The sequence below is a fragment of the Loxodonta africana genome, chromosome 21, assembly GCF_030014295.1.
Source record: "Loxodonta africana isolate mLoxAfr1 chromosome 21, mLoxAfr1.hap2, whole genome shotgun sequence".
Taxonomy (NCBI): domain Eukaryota; kingdom Metazoa; phylum Chordata; class Mammalia; order Proboscidea; family Elephantidae; genus Loxodonta; species Loxodonta africana.
In genome coordinates this window covers 49,471,632-49,498,965 of record NC_087362.1, presented here as the reverse complement: position 1 = coordinate 49,498,965, position 27,334 = coordinate 49,471,632, and the positions used below count along the sequence as shown (strand labels likewise).

Here is a 27,334-nt window from a genome sequence, read left to right as displayed (position 1 = left end):
ATAAAATTTCCCTTAAAGAAAAAGGAAGTTCTAAATTTAAGAAAACTGAAGCCTAGAAAGGTTAAATGACGTGACTCAAGATTTCACAGTTAATGGCAGAGGTAGACTAAATTGTATGTCTCGTGAGTTTGACCCTATAATTCTTTTCATTTACAAACTTAGTGTGTATATATAACTAAATAGCCTTTTAAAGACTGTATTTTATTTTTTATTCTGCTTTAACCTGCCAGGCCCCCAGATGAGGCTGAACTTAAGTAACTATAAACCAAAACCCATTGTCATCGAGTGGAATCCAACTCATAGTGACGCTATAGGACAGAGTAGAACTGCCCCACAAGGTTTCCAAGGCTGTAATCTTTGCAGAAGCAGACTGCCACCTCTTTGTCCTGTGGAGCAACTGGTGGGCTCAAACTGTTGACCTTTCGGTTAGCAGTCAAGCGCTTTAACCACGGAGCCACCGGGCTTCTGGCATATGATTATATCATTCTGTAATTCTATGGACATTTTCTGAATTATGGATATGATTCTTTTAGAAAACATTTGTTTTCAGATTATAATATTTTCTGATTAATATTTTAGAAAATGTACAACGAAAAGGAGAAAAATAACTACGTATGTAATTACATATATAAATATGTAATAATTATAGATATATTGGCAGAAATAGACAGCTACACTTTAAAAAACACCAACTTCAGTAGAGCTGATGATGTGCATTTTGTGTATCCCACATTTTTCTTTCAGGATTATTTTAATAATACTGCTTTCTCATCTAGGAATTTAGACATCTAAGTTTTCTAATTTCTTACTTTGTTGTGTTTTTTGGTTGTTTTTTTTCTTTCTCCCTATAGATCTTGAGCCAGATGATCGTGCATCCATTTACATCTTTAATGTAGATCCACCTCCATCTGCTTTAAACTTGCCACATTGCTTACCACATCATGGATTACCGTCTCACTCTTCTGTTTTGTCACCATCGTTTCAGCTCCAAGGTCACAAAAACTATGAAGGAATTTCTGAGGTTCCTGAATCTAAATATAGCCCATTAGGTGGTCCCAAGCCCTTTGAATGTCCAAGTATTCAAATTACATCCATCTCTCCTAACTGTCATCAAGAAATAGATGCTCCTGAAGATGACCTACACATAAATGACCCAGAAAGGGAATATTTGGAAAGGCCTTCTAGAGATCATCTCTATCTTCCTCTTGAGCCATCCTACCGGGAGTCTTCTCTTAGTCCTAGTCCTGCCAGCAGCATCTCTTCTAGGAGCTGGTTCTCAGATGCATCTTCTTGTGAGTCCCTTTCACACATTTATGATGATGTGGACTCGGAGTTGAACGAAGCTGCTGCCCGATTTACTCTTGGATCCCCTCTGACTTCTCCTGGTGGCTCTCCAGGAGGCTGCCCTGGAGAAGAATCTTGGCATCAACAGTATGGAGTTGGACACTCCTTGTCACCCAGGCAGTCTCCTTGCCATTCTCCCAGATCTAGTATCACTGATGAGAATTGGCTGAGCCCCAGGCCAGCCTCAGGACCCTCATCGAGGCCTACTTCCCCCTGTGGGAAACGGCGGCACTCCAGTGCTGAGGTTTGTTACGCTGGCTCCCTCTCACCCCATCACTCACCAGTTGCTTCTCCTGGTCACTCCCCCAGGGGAAGTGTAACAGAAGATACCTGGCTCAATGCTTCTGTCCATGGCGGACCAGGCCTTGGCCCTACACTTTTTCCATTTCAGTACTGTTTAGAGACTGATATCCCTCTGAAAACAAGGAAGACTTCTGAAGATCAAGCTGCCATACTACCAGGAAAATTAGAGCTCTGTTCAGATGACCAAGGGAATTTATCACCATCCCGGGAGACTTCAATAGATGATGGCCTTGGATCTCAGTACCCTTTAAAGAAAGATTTATCTGGTGACCAATTTCTTTCAGTTCCTTCACCTTTTACCTGGAGCAAACCTAAGCCTGGCCACACCCCTATATTTCGGTGAGTTGATAGAAATGGCTGCTGGTCATTTTCATGGTTATGGATTATTAGTAACATGTAACTGCATTGTCTCTACATAATATATAATGGCTTGACCATTTCTCCTCTTCCTCCCTCACCCCCCCACCTTTTTTTTTTTTTTTTTTGATGACAATTTTTTCCAGAGAAGTAACTGTCGTGTTTATTTTACTTTGGATCTTAGAAGTGTCTTTAGGTAAGCTAAAGCTGTAATTTTAAAAGTATATAGGTAAGGAATTACAGTTAATAACAAATTACATTTTTAAGAATCCCTGGATGGAATTTTTTTTTATCTAGAAAAGCTGTAAAAGGTTGATTATGGTATGAATTAAATTACTAATAAAAGTAATTTGGGAATAGGCGTTTTGTACTTTTAAGAGCTAGGTATACAAAGGAAGTTTGCCTTGTCATATTTGTGGTAAGTGTTTTTTTCCTTTTTTTGATCTTACAAGTTTATAATTTTTTGTTGTAGAGGAATTTTCAAATTTTATATATTCAAATTTATCTCTTCATTATCGCTGTTGGATTTTGTGTCGTATTTGAAAGCTTTATCCCACACTGTAAAATAAATTAAAAATCAAACTTTTATTGGGCTTTTAGTAAGTGTATTTTTTTTAGTCTTGGGTGCAGCTAAAATTTATTTTGGTGTAAAGAGTGAAGAATAGCATATGACCTTTTTTTCCAGATGGCTCATCAGTTGTCACAGTACCTTTTGTGGAATCAAGCTAGTCTATAATTTGATTAGAAAAGGCAACTTTTATGAAATATTAAATTCTCACGTGGAGTTGGGTCTGTTTATAGGCTTTTTATACTTTCTCGTTGAAATGAGTATCTGTTTTTGGATCCTGATCCTTAGAAAACTGGTTTGTGGAATTGTGGTATTGAAGACACCTTTGAGCCCATCTCGCTGCTTCTGAAAATTATGTTAAATTCTCTAGGAGTTTGCTTTAGCCTGCAGAGCTAGCTTAGAGTTGATGAAGTTTGTTGTTTCAAACTAATGAAAATTAATACCTTCACAGTAGGGAGACTTAAAGGTAGGCTAAGGACATGAAAGGAAGCATTGAAATAATTTTAAAAATTTACATTAGGGATGATAGCATTTCAGAGGTAGAAGGGGCCTTAAAAGTCCCATTTTACCAATCGCTAAGAAGATGTTGCTTTTTTATACAGATTAATCTAGCTTTGGGCCCGTTAATATTTGATCTATAGACAAGAGTTGTCTCTCTTCTAATTAGGTATTTTCAGCGTTACTATGACTGAATCAATCTTTAGACCTCTAAGATCTTTAAATTATCTTATTGATCCAAATAAATAAAAAACTAACATTTAGTGAAGCTGCAGTGATAGGAACGAGCCCTGGTGGTGCAGTGGTTAAAGTGCTTGGCTGTTAACTGAAAGGTCAGTGGTTTGAACCCACCAGGGACTCCGTGGGAGAAAAATGTAGTAGTCTGCTCCCATAAAGATTACAGCCTTGGAAACCCTGTAGGGAAGTTCTGCTCAGTCCTTTAGGGTTGCTGTGAGTTGGCATCAACTTGACTCCAATGGGTTTGGGCAGTGATAGGCTTTGTATTTTTTTAAGCCATGTATGTACTGAAGTTAAATTTGTACCTCAAACTGCAATACATTGGTGACTATAAGCAATACTTCAGAGAGATGGGGAAAAGAGCAGTAGGGAGGAAGTGGGAAAAATAATATGCACAATAGATTCACTTTCACAAATAAACATCAGAGAGGGAGACATACACTGAGGCACAGAATCGGATGCTTGAAGAGATACTGATATACATACCCAGAGACATGCATCTTTGCTTTAAAGAAATCAAATTATTCTTTTGGTTGTTGCAGTTATGTGCACATAGTTCAGAAGCAGTCATGGTTTTACAAAATGTTAAAATTTATCGTTTTAAAAAAATACTAGGAACAAAAAAATGGATTAGATGGATTTTATTCATCAGACTAAAGAATTACTTCTTTAGCACCTGCTTTATCTGGTGGTGGTGGTGCTGTGTACCGTCAAGTCGATTCCGACTCATAGTGACCCTATATGACAGAGTGTAACTGCCCCATAGGGTTTCCTAGGCTGTAATCTTTACTGGAGCACATCAATAGGTCTTTTCTCTTGTAGAGCAACTACTGAGTTCTAACCTCAGACCTTTCAGTTAGCAGCTGAATGCACCAGGGCTCCTTATCCAATGTTATAACTAGTTAAATAAAGTTTTATTTTGGATTAAACCGGAACGCATTGCTGTTGAGTTGATTCCAACTCATAGTGACCCTATACTTTGCTTCAAAAATCACAGGAAGAAATATTGGTACAGGTATTATTAGCGAAGAGTCGATTCATTACTTGACAATAATAGCATGGTGAAATTCACCTTTGTGTGTTTTGTTTATAGCACATCTTCATTGCCTCCACTAGACTGGCCTTTACCAACACATTTTGGACAATGTGAACTGAAAATAGAAGTGCAACCTAAAACTCATCATCGAGCCCATTATGAAACTGAAGGTAGCCGAGGGGCAGTAAAAGCATCTACTGGGGGACACCCTGTTGTGAAGGTATGAGGCTTTGGGGCCCTGTTTTACAGATGTCATATACCTATTAATGATAAAAGAGTATTCAGTAGGAACTACCGAGCCCAAAGAGAGAAAACTCAAAACTAGAATGCCTGTGTTGAAGCTTTGTATGCCTGTTGATACAACAGGACTTCTGCATTGAGCTCTCTCTGCTAGGCTATAAGATTTTTTTCTTTCCTAGACTGGCTCTTCAGCTGAGGAAAGAAGGTTGCAGTCATCAAAGAGTTGTCTTTATTTAAAATAAAAATAATGGCCATATTGTGTTTACAAATATAATACATGCTCGTTTAAGATTCAAGTAATACAGAAAAGTAGAAAGGATAAAACAATAAATTACCCAAAATCTAACCTCTTCAAAATAAACAGTGTTAATATTTTACTAACATTATTCTAGGTAACTCTCTATGCGTGTATTTAGTAGAAGAATGGATGGGTGGCTAGGAAAACGAATGCATTTTTTAAGGATGGAATTACACTGAACATTTTGTAATTAGTGTTTTTATTTGAATTTATTAGAAAAACAGGAAATTATAAAAATTACATAATATTTGATGCATATGAAATATATTTATATTTAAGTTTTGAAGCATAAGAGTTAAATATTGACTTTATTTTACTTGAATGGAACGTAAAAAAAAGAAACTGAAGTAAAATTAAAAACTGCTGAATCTTAGATACTGTTCTTCACTCTAAGAGTTCTAAAAAGTGCTGGTAGGCAACATGATACCTAAATTGCTAAATTTAGTGCTCAATTCAGTAGGTTTGTGTTGCTGATAATTATAAAAATTTACTTGTAATGCTTTATAATTTATAAAATGTTTTCTCAGAGTTTATAAATAATCTTCACACAAGTTCTTTGAAAATGGCAAAACAGGTACATTTTACAGATGACCTAAGATCACACATGATGTAATTGGCAGAAAGATTTTACAAACCTAAGTCTTCTGACTCTGCTGCTTCTCTGCACTGTACCATCTTGCCTCGTAAACATTGCAGATATCTTATAGTTTCGTAATGTTTTTCATTTTATAAAGTATTTCCACATTATCGTATTTAATTGTCAGAATAGGCATTTCTAGAAACCCTGGTCTTTACTTTGACTTTGAAGTCAAGTACTCTTTCTACTCTCTATAGCCCCTGATAAAAATCTTAGGCTTTGTTTACCATTATTGTAATTCAGGGTTTCCTCAGGTAGAGTAATCATGGTAGGCTAACTAGTATAACAAATAATCCCCTAATCTCAGTGGTTTAAGACAAAGTTTATTTTTCACTTTCCTTCGGTTTGTCACTCAGGAATACAAGGTCTAACACACAATACAGGGGAAATCAGCATAACTGGACTAAACCAAAAGCTAAGAAATTTCCTGAACACAGCCAAACACTGAGGGACAGAGCAGCAGGCGTGGGGGTCTGTGAACCATGGTTTCAGGGGACATCTAGGTCAATTGGCATAGGATAGTTTATAAAGAAGATGTTCTACATCTTGCTTTGGTGAGTAGCATCTAGGGTTTTAAAAGCTTCTGAGTGGCCATCTAAGATACTCCACTGGTCTTACCCTATCTGGAGCAAGGGAGAATGAAGAAAAACAAAGATACAAGAGAAAGATTAGTCCAAAGGACTAATGGGCCATAACTACCACAGCCTCCACCAGACTGAGTCCAGCACAACTAGATGGTGCCCGGCTAGTACCACTGACTTCTCTGACAGGGATCACAATAGAGGGTCCTGGACAGAGCTGGAGAAAAATGTAGAACAAGACCCTAGCTCACAAAAAAAAAATCAGACTTGGTGGTCTTGACAGAGACTGGAGAAACCCTGAGAGTATGGCCCCGAGACATGCTTTTAACTCGGTACTGAAGTCAATCCTGAGGTTCACCCTCCAGCCCAAGATTAGACAGGCTCATAAAACAAAATGAAACTAAATGGGCACACCAGCCCAGGGGCAAGGATGAGAAGGCAGGAGGGATAGGAAAGCTCGTAATGGGGAAAGAACCCAAATTCGAAAAGGGGAGAGTGTTGACATGTGGGGTTGACAGCCAATGTCACAAAACAATTTGTGTATTGATTGTTTAATGAAAGACTCATTTGCTCTGTAAACCTTTGTCATGAATTGAATCGTGTCCCCTAAAAGTATCTGTCAACTTGGCTGGGCCATGATTCCCAGGATTGTATGATTGTCTACCATTTTGTCATCTGCTGTGATTTTCCTATGTGTTGTAAATCTTACCTCTGTGATGTTATGAGATGGGATAAGTGGCAGTTATGTTAATGAGACAGGAAGGGGTAGAAAATCAGGACAAAAGGAAATGGGGAACCCAGGGCAGAAATGGGGAGAGTGCTAACACTTTGTGGGGAATGCAGCCAATGTCATGGAACACTTTATGTACAAACTTATCAAACGGGAAACTAATTTGCTCCGTAAACTTTCACCTAAAGCACAATAAAAATTAAAAAAAAAAAAAAAATACAAGTTCTGTCTATCTTATGATGTTACCTTCAACAGGTAGCCTCCATGGTCTCTGGGAAATAGGAAGAAAGTATAGGGAAGGCACATAGGATACTTAACTATATCAGCCTGTAAATTACTGCTGATTATAACCACTCACAGTCCTTTTGCCAGAAACAGTCACATGAACAGTTGCATAGCCCTACTTATATTCAAGGGGACTAGGAAAAGCAGTCTGTGGCTGGGCAGCCTTTCCTTAGCAATAACCTATATGCTATTCTATAAGATAGGATACAACTCTTTATATAAATCTTTGGTGGTTACCTTGCCTTCTCTGCCACATCCCCTGCGCAGCGGTGGTCTCTGATTAGATTTAGGAATTAATAATGGTTAAAGTGACTAATAGGGGCTCTGGAGCCAGATTGCTTGAGTTTGAATCCTGGGGTTTACCATATCTTTAGCCAAGTAACTTAACCTTTCTAAACCTTTTATTGAATTATTCATTTCTTAATTTATTCACCTGTGCATTGATTCATTCAATAAATAGTTTCTGATTGCTCACTATGTTACAGACAATATTGTAGGTGCTAGGGATCCAAAAATATATAAGACAGACAAGGTCCCTGTTAAATTATAGTGAGAAGAGACAGTGAGCAAGTAAACAAATAATAACGTAGAATGTATTAAGTGCTGTGGAAACCCTGGTGGCGTGGTGGTTAAGTGCTACAGCTGCTAACCAAAGGGTTGGCAGCTCGAATCCGCCAGGTGCTCCTTGTAAACTCTATGGGGCAGTTCTACTCTGCCATATAGGGTTGCTATGAGTTGGAATCGACTCGACGGCACTGGGTTTGGTTTTTGGTTTGGTTTATTAAATGCTGTATTGGAAATTAGAATGTGATACAATAGAGGTTAATTATGGATGGAACTTTACCTTGGGTACCTTTTTGTAAAAGGAAGATAATGCCATCTACTTAAGGGCTGTTGACTGAACGGCAGTGGGTTTTTTGGAAGGGCTATTGTGAGAAATAAATGAAACATTGCGCGTAAAGGACATGACATGGTGCCTTGTGCATAGTAAATGTTAGCTAATGTTATTACTGTTAGACTTCTTTGAGCAGTGTGATCAATGCTCTGTGAACCTTGGTGAATAATATGTAGTGGAATAAGATATCTACATTACCCATAACCCCATTGCCATCGAGTCTATCCTAACTCATAGCAACCCTATAAAAAAATCGAACTCATTGCCGTTGAGTTGATTCCAACTCACAGCAACTGTATAGGACAGAGTAGAACTGCCCCATAGGGTTTCTAAGGAGTGCCTGGTGGATTTTAATTGCCGACCTTTTGGTTAGCAGCCATAGCTCTTAACCACTGTACCACCGGGGTTTCCTAGCAGAGCAAAACTACTCCATAGGATTTCCAATGCTGTAGTCTTTGCAGAAGCGGACTGCTACATCTTTCTCCCTTGGAGTGGCAAGTGGGTTTGAACCACCAATCTTCTGGTTAGCAGCTAAGCACTTTAACCACTGTGTCAACAAGACTGCTTTCATTAACCATTAGATAAATGTGGATTAAAACCACAATGAATTATCACTAAACCTATTGCTGTTGAGTTGATTTTGACTCATAGCGACCCTATAGAACAGAGTAGAACTGCCCCATAGGGTTTCCAAGGCTGTAATCCTGGTGGCATAATGGTTAAGTCCTATGGCTGCTAACCAAGAGGTCGGCAGTTCGAATCCTCCAGGCGCTCCTTGGAAACTCTACGGGGCAGTTCTACTCTGTCTGTAGGGTTGCTATGAGTCGGAATCGACTCGACAGCAGTGGGTTTTGGGTTTAATCTTCACAGAGGCAGAATGCCACATCTTTCTCCCACGGAGCAGCTGGTAGGTTCGAACCACCGACCTTTCAGATAGCAAAGGTAGCAGCTGAGTGCTTTAAACACTTTGCCATCAGGGCTCAAGTTATCACTATACACCTATTAGAACAGCTAAAATAAAAAAAACAGTGATAATACCAAATGTTGATGAGAACGTGAAGAAACTGGATCCCTCATAAACTGCTAGTGGGAATGTAAAATGATACAGCCACTCTGGAAAATAGTTTGTCAGTTTCTTTAATAAAAAAAAATTAAACTTGCACTTAACCACATGACCCTACAGTTAGTTGCATTATTGGGCATTTTTCCCAGAAAAATGAAGGCTTTTTTTCATACAATAACCTGTATGTGAATGTTCATAACAGCTTTATTTTTAATAGCCAAAAACTGGAAACAACCCAGATGTCCTTCAGTGGGTGAATGGTTAACTCTTTCATGAGTAATGGGATATACATTCCCCACCTACATTTTCCACCTCTCAGGTCTCTTGGGAAGTTGCTTACCTACTTTCAGTGTGTTCTGCTGCCAGGCAGGGACCTGTTTAAACAGAGTGTGGTATATTCATACGTTGCATCACTACTCTGCAATTAAAAGGAGTAAATTTATTGATACAATCAACAACTTGGCTGGATCTCTAGGGAATTATGCTGAGTGAAAAAAGTCAATCTCAAAAGTTGATGTACTATGTGATTCCATTTATATAACGTTCTCAAAATGCAAAACTGTTGAGATGAAGAGATTAGTGGTTGCCAGGGAACAGGAGTGGGTTGGGGAGTGCGGCTATAAAAGGACAGCACAAGGGAGTTACTTTATTGTGATGAAACAGTTCTGTATCTTAACTGTGGGGGCTGTTATTTGAATCTATACATGGGATAAAATTGCATAAAACTACATACATACACACAAATGAATGTATGTCAGAAAAAAACGTGAAAACTGAATATTGTCTGTAGTCTAGTTAACAGTGTTAAACTAGTGTCAATTTCCTGGTTTGATATTGTGCTACAGTTAAATACGGTAGTTGTATACTCTATTACAGTTAGGGGAAGCTAGGTGAAGGGCACATGTACTTTTGCAACTTCCTGTGAGTCTAATTATTTGAAAATGGAAAGTTTTTTTTAAATCTTATGCATTATACAGTGTGAAGTTTTTTTAGGCATAAGTATTGTGGGTCTTACCCAAAAAATTACTAAAATTTGAAAAGAGGTTTGTAGCTTTCTATTTTTTTATACACCAAAATCCATTTCCATGAAAAGATTTTTAAATATGATGTTAACATTTTCAGTTTTAAGAAGTAAATATTAGGAACATTTAATTTTGTATCATTAGTATCGGCAATGTGTTGTCATGTTTCTAATATATTCAGATCCCTTTCTTCCAAGTAATTTGGCAGAACTTTCGATAATACAACTGCCCTTATTGAAGCTGCTCTATTCTGTCCTGTAGTGACCTTCAGGCTTTACCCTCCAGCTTTAGTTAAATTAAGCAGACACAGGCCTTTGCTATGGAAACGATACATAGCATAACAAACAGCCTGGCTTACTTTCTTCTACAAAAAAAGAAGGTGGACTGAAGAGAAGTGTGGTGGTAGTATATTGATAATAATTGAAAGTTTTTAGAGAGTAGTATTAACAGTAGCAATAGGTCGTTTATTACATACAACATAATGCACCTCTGGAAATGGGATGGGGTGATAGTCTAATGAGTTTATTTGATGTTCCCTTAAAATCCCTGCGCTGTAAAAGGGTAGCCCTATATATTTTATGCTGTGCGTATGCTTGGAGCAGAAATTGCCTGAAATAATGTGTTATGAAGTATATTCCTTTTGAAATCTTATATGCATGATTAATTTCTCCCGTCACCAGTTCATTTTACTATCGAAGTATAAAGGACAGGTGGCATATGTGTTTGCCAAGCTGGTATTAATGTGAGTCATCTAATATGGCTAGGACACTTTGGTATATAGTACTTACCAGTGTGTTATGTGATATTTGGATAACTTAGCAATAAAATTTTTTGTTTGTGTTTTCTATTTTAGATTTAACTACTCCAGCTTAATGAATTGTTTTAGTGGCTATAGTTTTTTTTATATAATTTATTCCATTTTGTTGTTGTTAAGAATATACACAGCAAAACATATACCAGTTCAGCAGTTTCTACATGTACAATTTAGTGGCACTGATTACATTCCTCAAGTTGTGCAGCCTTTCTCACCCTCCTTTTCTGAATATGTTCCTCTTCCAATTAACGTAAATTCACTGCCCCCTGAGATTTGTATCTAATCTTTTGAGTTGCTGTTGTCAGTTTGATCCCATATAAGTAGATCTTAAAAAGGCATAAATGCTCAAGGCTGGCATTCTGTATCAAGGTAGACAATTGTTTGGTTTTAAGAAGACTTAACGGGATATTTTTGGTTTAAGTTTTAAAGATTATCTCAGGGCAGTAGTTTTGGGGGTTCATCCAGCCTTCATGGCTCCAGAAAGCCTAGATTCAATGATAATTTGAAATTCTGTTCTGCATTTTAGCCCTTTTGATCAGGATTCTGCTATAGAATATTTGATCAAAATGTTCAATAATAGTAGCCAAACACCATCCTGTTTTTGTGGGCTCAGTGGCAAAGGAAGCTGTTGTTCGTGGAGGCAATTAGCCACACATTCCATATCCTTCTTCTGTCTCTGACTCTCCTTCCTCTGTTGCTCCAGGCAAATAGAGATCAATTATTGTGCCTTGGATGGCTGTTTGCAAGCTTTTTAGACCCCAGGTACTATGCACTGAAGGTGGAACAGAAGCACTAAACACATTATTAGGCCAACTAACTAGGATGTCCCCTGAAACCATGACCCTAAACCTCCAAACCAAGGAACAAAATCCCATGAGGTGTTTGGTTGTACATAAGCAGCCTCAACTGCTACATTTTTTTTTGTCGTTTTTGTAAATATGTCATACAGCTTTTGCCAGTTCAACTTCTTACAGGTATACAAGTTATTGATAATACTTAATCAGCTGTGCAACCCTACCCTTAATCAGTGAGGTTTTTCTGTCACTGTAAACGAAAACTCAGTACTCCATAAGCAATAACCTCTTTCCCCCTTCCTGCCCCTGTTGACCACTAATAAACTTTGGTCTCTATACATTTGCCTGTTCTTATCTTATATGGCTATAATTCTTATTTAAGTAATTATATCGACTAACCTCATGAGCTATTTGCTTCAACAAATTTACTCTCTTATTCCAAAATCCATTCATTCAACAATGATTGAATGTCTTTTTTTTTTTTTTTTTTTTGGTGCTAGGCATTATATTAGGCTCTGGAGATCCATTGCCAGATAAGAAGGACACTCCCTCCCTCTCACAGTACTTAGTGGCTAGTGGTAAAGTTGTGCTTCATTAGATGAACAATTGGCTCCAGGGAATAATTTGTTCAGTTTAGCGTTAAACATGAAGGAACAACAGGTAAAACAGAAAGAAATGACTAATCGTTTATTAGACATGATTTGGAGAAGTTCCTTAATCTTAGCTTCACGTTCTTCATCTTTAAACTGAAAAAAAAAAAAAAAAGACATGTATTCTATAGGAATTTTAGGATTAAATGAACAAGTTTAGTTAAAGCAGAGTATATTCCCACTCTCTGTATCCCCGCTTTACCACCTCTGTGCACTAATGTGAATAAGTCTCATTCAGTGTTAGTCACTTAGCCCATCTGCCTCTAAACAAACGAGAAAATGCCTAAACTTCACTTGGGCACGTACACACATACAGGCACACACTTTTTCTATTTCTTTTTTAGTTATTGATTGAATTAGGCTCTATTCTTATTGTCATCATTTTGACATTTAGTACTCTTGATGGAATATTTTCCATTTAATTGAAGTTTTAAAATTTATTAACTTGTTTATACAACAATATGTAAAGGAAGTCAGCAATGATATCGATAGATTTCTTGACTACATAAATATTTAAATATTTGCAGAAAACGGCAACTTCCAGTTAAATATAGTAAATTGAACAAATGTGTTTAACTAGACATGAGAGAGCTGCAGCTTAAGCCTGCTGGATGGGAGGAAAGAACCAATAAGAAGTACAAGTCACTTTACATCAAAAAACCCTGGAAGGGCTCAGGAATTTGAGGCACTGGGTATCTCTAAAAGTCTGATTGGAAGTGGTATTAAAAGCGGAAGGATTGGGTGAAAGTCTACAAAAGAAGCAGTTAGGCATCCTAAATTTTTCTCTCTTATGCAATAATACAGCCAAGGGATAACTCTTTTGCCACCCTGGGAGACTACTAGAGATTTACTCCTTAGAGAGAATAAAATAAATGGAGGTTCTAGGCTGTAGAATAGGTGAAGTCAGGGCTTCAGGATCTGTACTGAAAACAGGGTGGAAAAGTGGGGTGACACAGAATGAAAGTCTGCATACGGAGTAGTGAAACTTCTGGCCTACTTCCTTTTTTCAACGCTCAAAATGTTTGTAATAGCTTTACGTGCCCTAAAGAGGAGACTGGAGAATTTGCTTTTAGGGAAACTGACTGGTCAAAGAGAGAAGACCTATAGATTCTGACAGAGAACTAAATTTTACTTTTCTTTGCTGTTGTTTTCGTTAGATGTTAAACTTTTTTCCTCTTTTTTTTTTATTGTGCCTTAAGTGAAAGTTTACAATTCAAGTCAGTTTCTCATACAAAAACTTACACACACGTTGTTATGTGACCCTAGTTGCATTCCCTACAACGTGACAGCATACTCCTCTCCACCCTGTATTTCCCATGTCCATTCAACAGCTCCTGTCCCTCCTCTGCCTTCTCATCTCACCTCCAGACGGGAGCTGCCCACGTCTCATCTCACCTCCAGACGGGAGCTGCCCACGTAGCCTCATGTGTGTATTTGAGTTAAGAAGCACATTCCTCACCACTATCATTGTATGTCTTATAATCCAGTCTATCTTTGAAGAGTTGGCTTTGGGAATGGTTTTAGTTTTGGGCTAACAGAGAGTCCGAGGGCCCTGACCTCTGGGGTCCCTCCAGTCTCAATCAGACCATTAAGTCTGATCTTTTTACTGGAATTTGAGGTCTGCATCCCTCTTTTCTTCTGCTCCATCAGGGATTCTCTGTTGTGTTCCATGTCAGGGCAGTCATTGGTGGTAGCCAGGCACCATCTGATTCTTCTAGTCTCAGGCTGATGCAGTCTCTAGTTTATGTGGCCCTTTCTTTCTCTTTGCCTCCTATCTTCCTTGTGTCTTTGGTGTTCTTCATTCTTTGCTCCAGGTGGGTTGAGACCAATTGATGCATCGTAGATGGCTGCATGCTAGCTTTCAAGACCCCAAACGCCAGTCACCAAAGTGGCATCAGAGCGTTTTCTTAATACATAAAGTTTACTCACATTAATGTTTAATTACTGTTATTTTGAGTTTTTCTGTTATATGCAGCCAAACTAATATAAAAGGCGATTAGTAACTCTAGCCAAGCAAAAAGTTGTACAAAAAAGGAAATGTGGTCAGAATACATTACATGGCTCAGCTATAAGTAGCATGTACACAGTCATGCAAACACTAAATGTTGATTTAACCTGGAAAAAAAGAATAACTTTACTGGGAGGATGGGGGGGAAAAGAAGTGTATGTGTTGTTCAAGAGTCAACCTATTATCTTTTGTGGTAGATAATCAAAGATAATATACCTAAACGTGAAAAGAAAAAATTAAGAAATAGAAGTATAAACATGCTCTTTAGAAATATGCAGGTGAATTCCAGAAGAAATGGCTAAAATTATTTGAAAGTAGTTTCTTCTTGAGGAGCAGAAATTGGGATCAGAGTCATGATAAATTGAAAAATATATTTATAACTCGTAAGACAAAGGGTTACTACCCTTAGTGTATAAATAGCTTGTACAGATTAATAACACCGGAATGCAAACAAAAGATGAACAAACGATATAAACAGCCACAAAAGGTGAAAAACAAATATCTGCATAGACTATTATTTTTCTATTCCTTGCTATTTTGATAGGTTAAAAATGGTTTCTCTTTTATTTGATACTTAATAAGATTGAGCATTTTTCATTTGTTAGCCCTTTCTTTCCTACTTTATATGTTCTACTTAATATCCTTTGAGAAAGGTATTTGGAATTATGATTTGTCATCTTTCTTGAATCTGGAATTGTTCCTGCAGTATGAATTATAATGAATCTTGCCTGTTGGAAAACATTTTCATAAACATTTGTGGTCATGTCCCTAGTTCTTTGTGCCTCTTTAATTGCAAATTTTCTAGACCAGTAGTTCTCAACCCTATCAGGCCCAACCCCATCATTTTTCTTTTTAAGCAAATATTTTGTAATGACCGGGCAGCATTTCGGCTGTTGTACATAGGGTCGCTCTGAGTTGGAACTGACTTGATGGCACCTAACAAAAACAACAACTTTATTAACCTGAAATGGAAATTCAAAGATAATATAATTTACCTATACATATGATTTTAAAGATATCAGTACAATCCTGTAATATTAAAAGGAAATAAATATGAAAAACTAAATTAAAATAGTATATTTCAAAATGATAAAGTCTGGTAATGATTGTAGAAGACACAATGGAGTGGTCACATACTTGTACCTACAGAATGACAGGTACAAAGAGAGATGTGTTGACCAGCAACCTAAATTCCGTGAGTGGCATTACTGAACATGATTTTCGGAAATGATGAACTCTCGGTAAAACTGTTCTCAATTTACATGGTAGTAGCATTCATGAAAAGTTTGTAGATTTAAAACTGCAGATTTTTTTTGTCTTTACGTGTAAGGAGTTGGCTTCTAAATTCAGATAATTATAAACTTTTCCGTGTACATGAATGTCTGACTAGATATTCTAAAGCTCTGTGCAACATAAAATAGTTCTTCATTTTGAAGAACTGTGACTATCCCATGCATTAAGAAGGGCTAGAATCTGGCCTCTAGTGGTTAAGCAGTGGTGGTTAATGTTGCCAGAAGTACAGAATCAGCATTTCTTTTGTATTCTCCACAGCAGACTAGCAAGGCTTTTCAAAATTTTAGTGATTCAGATGTTTATAACAAAAACACATCCCTTTGTAACGTATTCCAGTGTTTTATAGCAAAACTTCAGAAGTGTGGAAGGTTGTTCTTTGATTACAGTTGGATTGTTTATCTTTTTTGAAATAACATTCTATGTATCAACAGTATATGATATAGACGTAAGAGACTTATTATTGTAAGCTTATTGTAAAGTACATTGATAACGAATTGTGCTTTTTTGTGTTTGTTTTTCTTAATTAGCTCCTGGGTTATAGTGAAAAACCGATAAATCTACAGATGTTTATTGGTACAGCAGATGACCGATATTTACGACCTCATGCATTTTACCAGGTGCATCGAATCACTGGGAAGACTGTTGCTACTGCAAGCCAAGAGATAATAATTGCTAGCACAAAAGTTCTGGAAATTCCGCTTCTTCCTGAAAATAGCATGTCAGCCAGGTACCTTGAAACATAGCCCAAAATGAATAATATTTTTCTAAAACAGCTTTGGGGGAGAGTATTTCCTTTTTTAGTATAAAAGTAAAACATTTATTGTTCTAAATTAACTGATTGACGTTATGTAAGTAATTGCAGCACATTTTCTAAGGATGGTAGCATAATTCCAGAAAGAAAATTCAATTCAGCAAATGCTGTGGACCATTTACTCCCAGCCATGCATGCTAGTTGATAGGGATAAAAGTATATGGACTTCCTTTTCAGGTAACTTTAGAGTCTAACAGGGTACACAATAAATAAATAACAGCAATACAGTTATGATTACTATGTTTTCTTAAGGAAAATTTTGACTCTGCCTTCAGGCATCCCATTTGATCCATTTGCAAATGAAGTGGCCAACCTTTTAATGAGAATGTAATGGAGTCTGTTCAAGTGGATTAGTTAGGATTAAACATGGTTGTCTGTAACAGAAACCTGAAATATAATGGCTTGAATAGTTAGAGGTTTAGTTTTTTTTAATTTTGCTTTGTCGTTAAGAATATACACACCAAAACCTACACCAATTCAACAGTTTCTACATAAACAATTTAGCGACATTGATTATGTTCTTCAAGTTATGCAGCCATTTTCACTCTCCTTTTTTGAGTTATTCTTCCCCCATTAACATAAATTTACTACCCCCTAAGTTTTCTATCTAATCTTTCAAGTTGTTTTCAATTTGATCCCATATAGATGGTTCTTAAAAAGAGCATACTGCTCAAGGCAGACATTCTTTACTAGTTAAGTGAAACTATTGTTTGGTTTTTAGAAGACCTCGGGATACTTTTGGTTTAAAGTTTAAAGATTATTTCAGGGTAATAGTTTCTGGGGTTTACAACCTTCATGGCTCCAGGAAGTCTGGATTCTGTGAGAATTTAAAATTCTGTTCAGCATTTTACCTCTTTTAATCAGGATTCTTCTATAGAATCTTTGATCAAAGTGTTCAGTAATGGTAGCGAGGCACCATCCAGTTCTTCTGGTCTCACGGCAAAGAAGCCAGTTGTTCATGGAGGCAGTTAGCCACACATTCCATATCCTCTTCCTGTTTCTCACTACTTCGTCCTCTGTTCCTCCAGGCAAATAGAGATCAATTGTTGTGCCTTGGATGGCTGTTTGCAAGCTTGTAAGACCCCAGACACTATGCAACAACCTAGGAGGTAGAACAGAAGCACTAACATGTTATTAGGGTCATCAACTGGGATATCCCATGAAACCCTAAACTTCCAAACCAGGGCTTCGAACCAGTTTGGAACGGTTCAGTAATTGCCTATGTAAACGAGGGCAACATATGCCTTGCATAGCAATCGAATCTGTTGGCAGTGGGATTTTGATGGGAGTAGGAAAAAACAGCGCTGCCTCACTCAAAGATGGCAGCTGACCTTGCCACTTTGAATGTGTGTCACTCTCCACAGTTTTTCCAATAATTCAATCTCCTGCATCAGGTTCCTGAAACTTTTAGGATCCATGTGGGAGACTGGATTTTTGTCAAAACTGTGGGGAGCGACACACATTCAGAGTGGGGCAGCTGCCATCTTTGAGCGGGGTATCACTGTTTGTTTCCCACTTGGGTCAGAATTCCATGGACAGGAGATTTGGTTCCTATGCAAGGCATACGCTGCCTTCGTTTACGTTGGCAATTATTGAACTGTTGCTGAACTGCTCCGAACAGGTTCGAAGCCCAGCTCCAAACCAAGAAACCAAATTCCATGAGGCATTTGGTTATACATAAGTAGCCTCAGCAACTACTCTTTTGTTGTTGTTGTAAATATATCTGTTACACAACTTGCCAGTTCAACTTTTTATAGGCATACAACTACTGGGTTGGGTTGGTTGGGTACAACTTATTGATAGTAATTACAGTAATCAGCTGTGCATACCTTCCCATGATCCATATATTTCCATCACCTAGAGGTTTAGTTTTTTATCACATAAAAGAAATATGTATAGATAGGCATTTTAGGGTTAGCACAGTGGCCCTGTAATTCATTAGGGCCCCGAGCTCATCTTACTATACCTTGCTCCACCACATATACACTTGAATCTTCTCTGGGCTATTCTGTTTGTCCTGTACTGTTAGATAGGAGAACGGGAATAGGACCCAAGTCTGTGGCAATATTGTATGTATATAGAAATGGTTGAGTATGAGGACTTTTGGCAACTAGAAAGTTACCTAAACTTAAGAAACTTTTTCCATGTACTATAGATATAACAGGGCAGCTAATGCTAAATGAGCCTGTTTTACCTGGGAGCTAATTACTAGGTTAAGTTATGATAATTGAATATAATACAGTTTCATACAGTGGTAGATATAAAATTCTTAAGTGATAGATAAAACCATTGTTCAGAATAATTTATGTATAAGTGAGTCTGAGGTATATGTTGAATGACTCAACTGATGTTGAAAGACAGTACAGTAAGGAAAGATTGGTAGATAGTCCCCTTGTCTTGCCTACTAACCCACAGGTTTGGTCATTTCAAGCCTAATCTGTCATAGATGTTGAGTCTCTGTTCAAGACCAGTACACTAACCCATAAGCCATAGACCAGTATACTAACCCATAAGCCATAGAGCTGCTGTTCAAGACTCTTTAAATATAGGATAATAGCATTCATTGCCTTACTTGGTCATAACTCCTTCTTGTTTTTAAAACTGGATGGATATGGATGTGACAGTGTTATACCCTAATCTGAAATGAAGATAGTTATAGCTTTAAACAGAATTTAATAGTTATTTCATGCTATTTATATAGGTTTTGTTTGTGTTGGTTTCTTTTGCATTCTTTTAGTCAGAGTTTTAAGATTGTTATTTCTGATACTGTCTGTAGATCTTCCATTAGAAACTTAGCTCCCTGCTAAAATAACTTTACTCAGTACTCAATGGAAAGGATGATGGTATCTGGTGTTTTCCCTAAAGACCTATGTTAGCATGTTAACATGAAGAATCACTGCCTTGATACAATGTGATCAATACTGCCTTGAGCTAAAGTGCAGTTGTTCAGTATTAGTTAAATAATCTTTGTTATCCATAAATAGCCAATGGTTATTTTCAAAATTGTTTCCTTTTAAAAAATTTTTCTTCTCCCTGTGTCTTTTTGAAGTTGAAAATATTTGAAAGCTTTAAAAATTTCTTTTTGATTCTTTCTTGGTTTCCTGGTTCTTATCTTGATAACCTAGTTCTATAATGTGTTGCCCTTCAAAGAGATTTCTGCAGCCCCTGGGCAGTGAGCTTAAAGTCAGAACTATTGGTAGATAAAGTAAAAGTACAGATAACAAGAAAAACCATGTAGGGAGTAAACTTTAAATTGACTAGAATGTCTGACCATTGGTTATCCACTTATGTTATTCTTCCAATATGTTAATAACAAAGATATGCTGTGGTTGCTGTTGTTACCTACCATGGTTGTGTGTTAAGCAGCCATACTTAGTAATAAAATCATTTTGAAAACAATGAAATGTTAGACCTTAAATGAAGCCCCTTAATCTTATATGTATATTTGTTAGAAATTCAAGAATCTTGGCCCAATGGATTGTTTTTATTAATAGATGCAGTACTCTGAAAGTCTAGATATGCTATGGATGACTTATTTTTACCTACTTGCGTATATAGGATAAAGGAGTCTTTTTACTTTGTTTCGGTTATCTATTTTTATGTAATAAACCACCCCGAAATTTATGATTTTAAATAGTAGCTATTTATTATTTCTCATGATTCTTTGGGTTGGTTGGGCTTAGCTGGTCAGTTTACTTAGCACTGGCTCAGGTCATTCATGCACTGGGACTTAGCTGGGAGCTCAGCTGTGGTTAGAAAGTCCAGGGTGGCTGGAGTGGCTAGAATAGATGCGAAGAGCAAAAGTAGAAGCTGCCAGGTTTCTTAAGGGCTAAGCTCATAATTTGCCCAACATCACTTTGCAACATTCTGTTTGACAAAGCAACTCACAAGGCCAGCTCTCAAGAAGGGGACGTAGATTCCACCTCTTATTGGGAGGAGCGGTTTGTGAATACAGGAATGAGGAGGAATTATTGACAGCCATCTGTGCAGTCAATCCACCAAGCTTACTTGAACTGTTGTCTTACAGAATCATTTTGAAACTCTAAGTTGGAATAGCAGAGAATAGTAATCATACATGTCTTTTTTGGCCTGATTTTAGGTAATGATAGTTCTTCCTCGTTATATTAACGATATCTATGTAATTGACTTGTTTAGAACCACTGAGTATAAATAAACAAATTAACATTTTTACATTTTTCCCCTAGTATTGACTGTGCAGGTATCTTGAAACTCCGCAATTCAGATATAGAACTTCGAAAAGGTGAAACTGATATTGGCAGAAAGAATACTAGAGTACGACTTGTGTTTCGTGTACACATCCCACAGCCCAGTGGAAAAGTCCTTTCTCTGCAGACAGCTTCTATACCTGTTGAATGCTGTAAGTGAGCCTGTGGTGATGCTTTAAGATTTTGTTTACAATAGGTTGCTTTCTGTTTTGCTTGTAGTTTATTGTTTGGATCAAAAATGTAAACAGAGGCACAGAGTCTGAATACTGGTGTGATTTTCTTATATGGATGAGAACTAATATGTTTAGGTGGGAAGAGTACTAATCTTGGAATAGAAAATGGTTTCTCACTGTAGTTTGCCCTCGTATAGTAGGTATGACTGTAGACGTGTTCTCTTGAACAAGTTTTCGTATGTTTAAATGAGAGAGGTGAGCTTGATGGTGTTTGAGGACTGAATCATGAAGCTATGACCGTGATACTATAATGTTTCTTGGTCTTCTGTGGCTCATTAAAATGCCAGCCTTCATGTTATAAGATGCCTTTCTCTGTAAGCTGACCTGTCAGCTAAATAAGGATTTGTAGGCTTTTGTCTTTGTTTCCTAACCACAAAATTATTATATAACATCAGATTGAGAAAGTGAACACTTTTGTCCCTGATTTACGAAGGCAAGATAGGAAAAAAGTTTCTAGAACCTGATATCTACTCAGGCCCTGGAGGACTGTGCACCTCGGGCTGGTTAGCTGGTATGACTGAAATACTGAGACTCTTGTTTAGATCTCTGGGGCACAGACTTGGAAATGTTCTAATTCCATGCCTTAATTTTACATAGGACGAGACTGAGGCACAGGTAGCTCAAGTACTCATTCAAGGTTACTTGCTCCTTGGTGATAAAGCTGTGCCTAGAACACAGATTTTCTGAGTACTCTTACAGTTATTATACGGTTTTATTTATGTTAACCACATGCACACATCTTAATTTGTGCTGTTTGCACTTACACTATCATAGGCATTTTCCCATATCATTAAATATTCTTTAAAAATATTATTTTTAACACATGCATAATATTTTAGTATGGTTATGCCATGTGTTGAACACGTTTTACTGTATTAGTTAGAATGTACCTGTGATGGCTGTTTTCCACATAAATATCTAAAACTTATAATCGGTCTACTCCCTAAAAGCCATCAGTACTTGTTTTCATGCCCTTTTCCTATGAGCCATTTGAAACAGTAGGGACGTAAGTATTTTTTGAGGTGTAGGTTGGTGCCTGGTACTTCCCAAGGTGTGGTTGATTGTAAATCCCAGACCCATCTCCTATGGAAGAATCTATTTTAATATCCTCTTTGAATGGGGCAAGGGTCCAACTCACATACCTGGGTAGTATTAAATAGTTGGGAGAGACAGGAGTCATAGTAAACTTTTCTAAAGGCATTCATGTTTAAATTTCTTTAAAATGCTATATTGTCAAATAATACACAGCATACCCTCAAAGGTACCAGTTTTCCAATCAAGTAGTAGGACTACAAGTAAGTCTATTTTCCAAACGTGAAGAAGAGAGTATAGTCAATGCTTTTTTTTTAATCCAGAAAAATACCTGGATATCTAGGCATTTGACAAGAAAAAAGCATTAGAGAACCTAAGCATTCAAAAGAAATGCAATCTACAGCTTGAAGCTTAAGCAGTTAAAAAAAAAAAAAGCGCAGAAACAATATCCAGAAAATATTGGAACCAGTGAATATCAGAGAAGAGTGGCACCAAGGACACTGGTTATAAAAACTGGTCATTTAAATAGTGACTCTTTAGGCTAATGAAAAATTAGATTATGTTGCACGTACTCTGAAGCAGAGAAATGTGCAGTGACTACTGAAACAGTTACATCCATTAAAAAAGAATCTGATAAGCTTCAGTGATTCAGAAAAGTGAATTTTAGCAGACAGCTATTTGTGTGAAAGAAATATATTAAAGACTTAAGCCAAAAAGAGAAAAACAGATGAAGTAAATGTGTAAAGTCACAGAATTGAGTTAATTTCTCTTTATTAGTTGGTTTTACAGTGGTAGCCTAAGGAAATAATTAAGAAATTTAGAAATCATATAAATAAAAGGAAAATTCTGTTTTCTAAAAACGTAGTTATTTTATGGGTATTAAACCATTGTCTTGAATTCTAAAAGCCTGAACGATATTGTATACCTAATATTATAACAGTAAATAGTACAATTAAATTACCTTTTTACTTTTACATAATGAATATCATAGATATTCATCTTTTTTTAAAGTAGGAATATATCACTCAATCTGATTTACTAATCCCAGAATTTGCTTCTCGTATTTTCATTTTATAGCTTGAATTTGTTATTTATGTATGAAAGATTATAAACTAATATTTTATTTCTTTTCAACTTTTGGGGGGGAAAAAAAAACTACAGCCCAGCGGTCTGCTCAAGAACTTCCTCATATTGAGAAATACAGTATCAACAGTTGCTCTGTAAATGGAGGTCATGAAATGATTGTGACTGGATCTAATTTTCTTCCAGAATCCAAAATCATTTTTCTTGAAAAAGGACAAGGTAATATATTTGAGTTGATTGCCTTCAAATTAAGGGGCAAGAGGATGAAATAAATTGTTAAGATATTTCAGTAACATTAATGACAAAACAGTTTTCCTAAAGCTATAGGCATCCTTTATGTAGTAGATCTTATTGTACATCAAACATTAAATTTTTATGTAAATGTTAACTGCTCTTTAAGGAATATCTCAAAAAGTAGAATATCCCAGCACATCTACTGCTAGATGTATGTTCAAGAGAATTGAAAATGTGTGTCTACAGAAGAACTTGTACACAAATGTTTACAGCAGCGTTATTCACAATAGCCAAAAAGTGAAAACACCCCACATGCCCGCCAACTGATGAATGGATAAACAAAATATGGTATATCCATACAATAGAATATTTTTCAGCCTTAAAAAAGAATGAAGCACTGATTCATGCTACAACAAAGATGAGCCTTGAAAACATTATGCTAAGTGAAAGAAGTCTGCATAAAAGGCTACGTGCTGTGTTTCCCTTTATATAAAATGAATGGGCCAATACGTAAAGACGGAAAACAGATTAGTAGATGCCAGGGGTTGAGGAGTGACTGCTAATGGGTATGGGATTTCTTTTCGGGATGATGAAAGTGTTACAGAATTAGATAGTGGTGATGGTTGCACAACCATGAATATACTAAAAACTTCTGAATTATGTGCTTTTAAAGGATGAATTTTATGGTATGTGAATTATATCAGTAAAAACAAGGATGAATTTTGTGTCCATCAGGATGAGTTTTGTGTCCATGAACATATTAAACATTTTTTTAAATCAATTCCCTCTTGTATTTAAGCATTTTAAAAATTGTGAGTTATTTTTATAAGAGTAGTATGACCAATACTTATATACCTACTACCCAGTTTAAGAAATAGAACTTTTACCTTTGAAGACCTCTTGGTGCTCCTTCCCAAATGGACCCCTCTCTTGAATCAACCCGTGCTTTTCTTTTACAGTTTCTATGTATTGTTTTTTTTACCCCTGTTTCTAGACTTTATATAATACTGCATGTATTCTTCTGAAAATTGCTTTTTTTCCAGAGGTCAGCATTAATGTTTTTAAGATTGGTCTATGTAAATGAAAGTCTTTCACTCTTCTATATAGTTTTTCACTGTATAAATTTACCACAGTTTATTATCCATTTTCTCACTAGATATTTGAGCTGTGTCTGGTTTTTGGCACTTAAAACAGTAGTCAGCAGTGCTGCTATGAATGGTGGACACAGGCAAGAATATAAAAATTCTTAAGTTTTGTACCTTGAGCTTTGGATTTGTATTTTCCTGATCTCTGTTGCAGTTATTATGGGCCACTCAGGTTTTCCTTTTGTGAAATACATGGTCGTGTCTTTGTCTTTTTTTCCGTTGGGTTATTTGTCATTTTCTTATTCACTGACAAAAATTCTTTATATATTCTGGATATTAAAGTGAGTTGGGTTGGGGAAGTGTCTGTGTTGGGTTGTCTCACTGCCTTTGAACACGTGGCAGAGCTTACTTCCTGAAACCTTCTGGAACAGTGGCTGTCTTTGTCAGAAGCTTTTTTAACTTCTGATAAAATTCCATTCATGGTTATAGAACCACTCAAATTTGTCTTTTTTTTTAAGTTAGTTTTGGTCACTTATATTTTTCCAGGATTTTATTCTTTTCACCCAAGTTTTCAAATTCATTGACATTAATTTGCTCATTAATATTCTTTTTCTGCATCTGGAGTTAAAACCCCTTTTTCAGTCCTACTATTATTTATTTGTACCATCTCTTTTTTTAATCAGTCTGTCTAGAGTTCTTGGCTTTATTTATCCTTTCAGTTGTGTCTTTTGTTTTCTATTTCACTAATATCTATGTTCTTTCTTACCACTTTTTTTTTCCCTTAATTTAATGCTTAGGTAATTTGTTTTTAGCCTTTCATCATTGTGTGTGTTAAGTATATATGTAACAAAACATTTGGCATTTCATCTTTTTTTAACTTAAGCACTTAAGGCTATGTATAACTCTCATGGCCCATTTCTGTAGAGTTTAAATATGTTCAAGTCTCCTTATCCTGAACATTACCTTTCCCTTTGCTCTGTCGTCCTCTTAATCTGTCTCTTTATTCCTCTTCCATTTATCACCTTCAAATAAGTAATGTTTTCAACTTTTATTTCCTTACTTACTACTTCCATACATTTTAGTCTTTTGTCTTTCACGCCTTTGAAATCATAACCTCCTAAAAAATCACTCAACAACCAGCTCTACCCTCTTTCTTTCTTAACACCCTTTTTTTCCTTTGCTTTTGCGTAATTGTACGTATGTGGTTCTGAGCATGTCTTTACTCACACTCGTCTTCCTTACCAATTTTTCTGGTCCTTAAATATAGATGTTTCCCAAGATTCTAAGTTCAGATTTCTTTTCATTACATTCCTTATTCCAGGGAAATTTTATCAGCTTCCAAATCTCTTATCTGTAGTTGCATTCTTTGTCTTAAACTTCTGACCTACACCTTAAAGTTTCCACTGGATATTGCCATATCAATGTCCCACTGGTAATTAAATTGATTATTTAAATTCATTAAAGTAGGAAAACATGTCTGACACCAATAACTGGCTTATTTCAGTGGGTTTTCTAACTTGATTAATAATGGCTGGACTTTTTTTCTTAGGCTGGAAACTGTGTGGCTGTCTTCTCCCTTAAAATTCATTTCCCTCAACCTCAACCCTGCCTAGTACCCTGCCTGTCTTCAAAAAAATAGCAGTTTATTAGGTAGGAAGCCTAGGGGAGCAGTGAGCTTATGTTAATGGGGGAGGAACAACTCAGAAAGGAGAGTTAGAATGTAACCAGTATCACTGAATTGCTGCTTTATGGTGTAGACAAGGAGTCTTTTATCTATTGAGTAATAGAAAAGTAAGTAAGAAGTTTTACAAGTTTAGAAGAAAGATACTTTCCTAATATTAAAATAAAATTTTAAGAAAGATAAATAGTTCGTGTCTTTCTTCCCTTTTTTGTGTATAGGGAAATTAGAAATGAAAGATTATCAGAAAGTTCTTATTGAAATGATCATTAATCTATTTCTCTGAATTCAATTTAAAAAAATCTGGTGAAGAACATATGTAGTAGGCAAAAGATAACGTAATTCAATACAGACTGTTGAATTGGTGTGTTTTGCTGTGTATATTCTCAACAACAACAAAATAATAAAATTAAAAAGAAATAGCAGTTCTTTTTCACAGTTTGGTAATTCATTGATTATTTTACAAAGCAGCTGCTTTGTGAAGGTTACTGGTCTATCCACTGAGAATATAATGGCAAATAAAACCTTCAGGTTTCCTGCTCAGATAGAACTTACAATCTAGTGGGTAGCAGACAGTAAGCATATAAACAAGTAAGTGAGCAAGATAATTCCAGGTAAAAGTCCTATGAAGTAAGATTGACTGAATAGTGAAGTGTTTATATCAGATGGTGAAGAAATATCTTTTTGTAGAGGTCACATTTTATATGAAACAAGAAGTTTAAGGAAAAGACAGTGTCTGAAAGCTGTCCTTCCCTTTCCACTGTAAAAAACTCAATTGTGCCTGAGTACAATAAATGGAATTTATAAGGCTGTTATAGAATTCCTTTTTATTTAACCCACAGCTTCGCATTTAAGAGCTTTTGATTTAAATTGAATCATGTTAAATATTGGCAGTTATTGCCCTTTGAGGTTACAGTTGTGAACATGTAAAACTCATTCTAAAAGTGCTTAAAATGATCCCCTTCAATTTTTTAGGCTCTTTAACATAGCATTCAGGCCATGATCTGCTTCTTAACCTTTCCAGCCTCGTTTTTTATCACTCCCTGCCTCGTACTTTATACTCCTTCAACACAGCTACTTACAGCTCCCTATAACTTGTGGTTTCTTGTCTTTGCTCATGCTGTATCTCCTCTGCCTAAACTTCCCTTCCCCCAAATCACCTTGTCTTTAAGCTCAGTTTAAGAGCACTTCCAGGAAGCCGCCTCAAGACTAGATTAAGGACCCCGACCTCTGTGTTCTTGGTACATCCAGAATACACCTTTATTGTACCTACCACATTTCATTATAATGAACGTTTGT

General features: G+C 36.5%; 1 protein-coding gene across 4 annotated transcripts in view; it reads left to right on the top strand.

Moving 5' to 3' along the window:
• Positions 1 to 27,334, top strand: part of NFATC3 (nuclear factor of activated T cells 3) — a 100,686-nt gene that overhangs the window by 37,256 nt on the left and 36,096 nt on the right. For 2 of the 4 annotated variants that reach the window (XM_010596760.3, XM_003417035.4), the window contains exons 2-6: positions 852 to 1,986; positions 4,401 to 4,563; positions 16,181 to 16,380; positions 20,670 to 20,842; positions 23,117 to 23,257. In XM_010596760.3, the coding sequence (XP_010595062.1) occupies positions 852 to 1,986; positions 4,401 to 4,563; positions 16,181 to 16,380; positions 20,670 to 20,842; positions 23,117 to 23,257 (1,812 nt within the window). Of the gene's footprint in view, positions 1 to 851; positions 1,987 to 4,400; positions 4,564 to 13,683; positions 13,779 to 16,180; positions 16,381 to 20,669; positions 20,843 to 23,116; positions 23,258 to 27,334 lie in introns of those variants that run through there. The other 2 variants (XM_010596761.3, XM_064273870.1) reach the window with 2 other exon arrangements.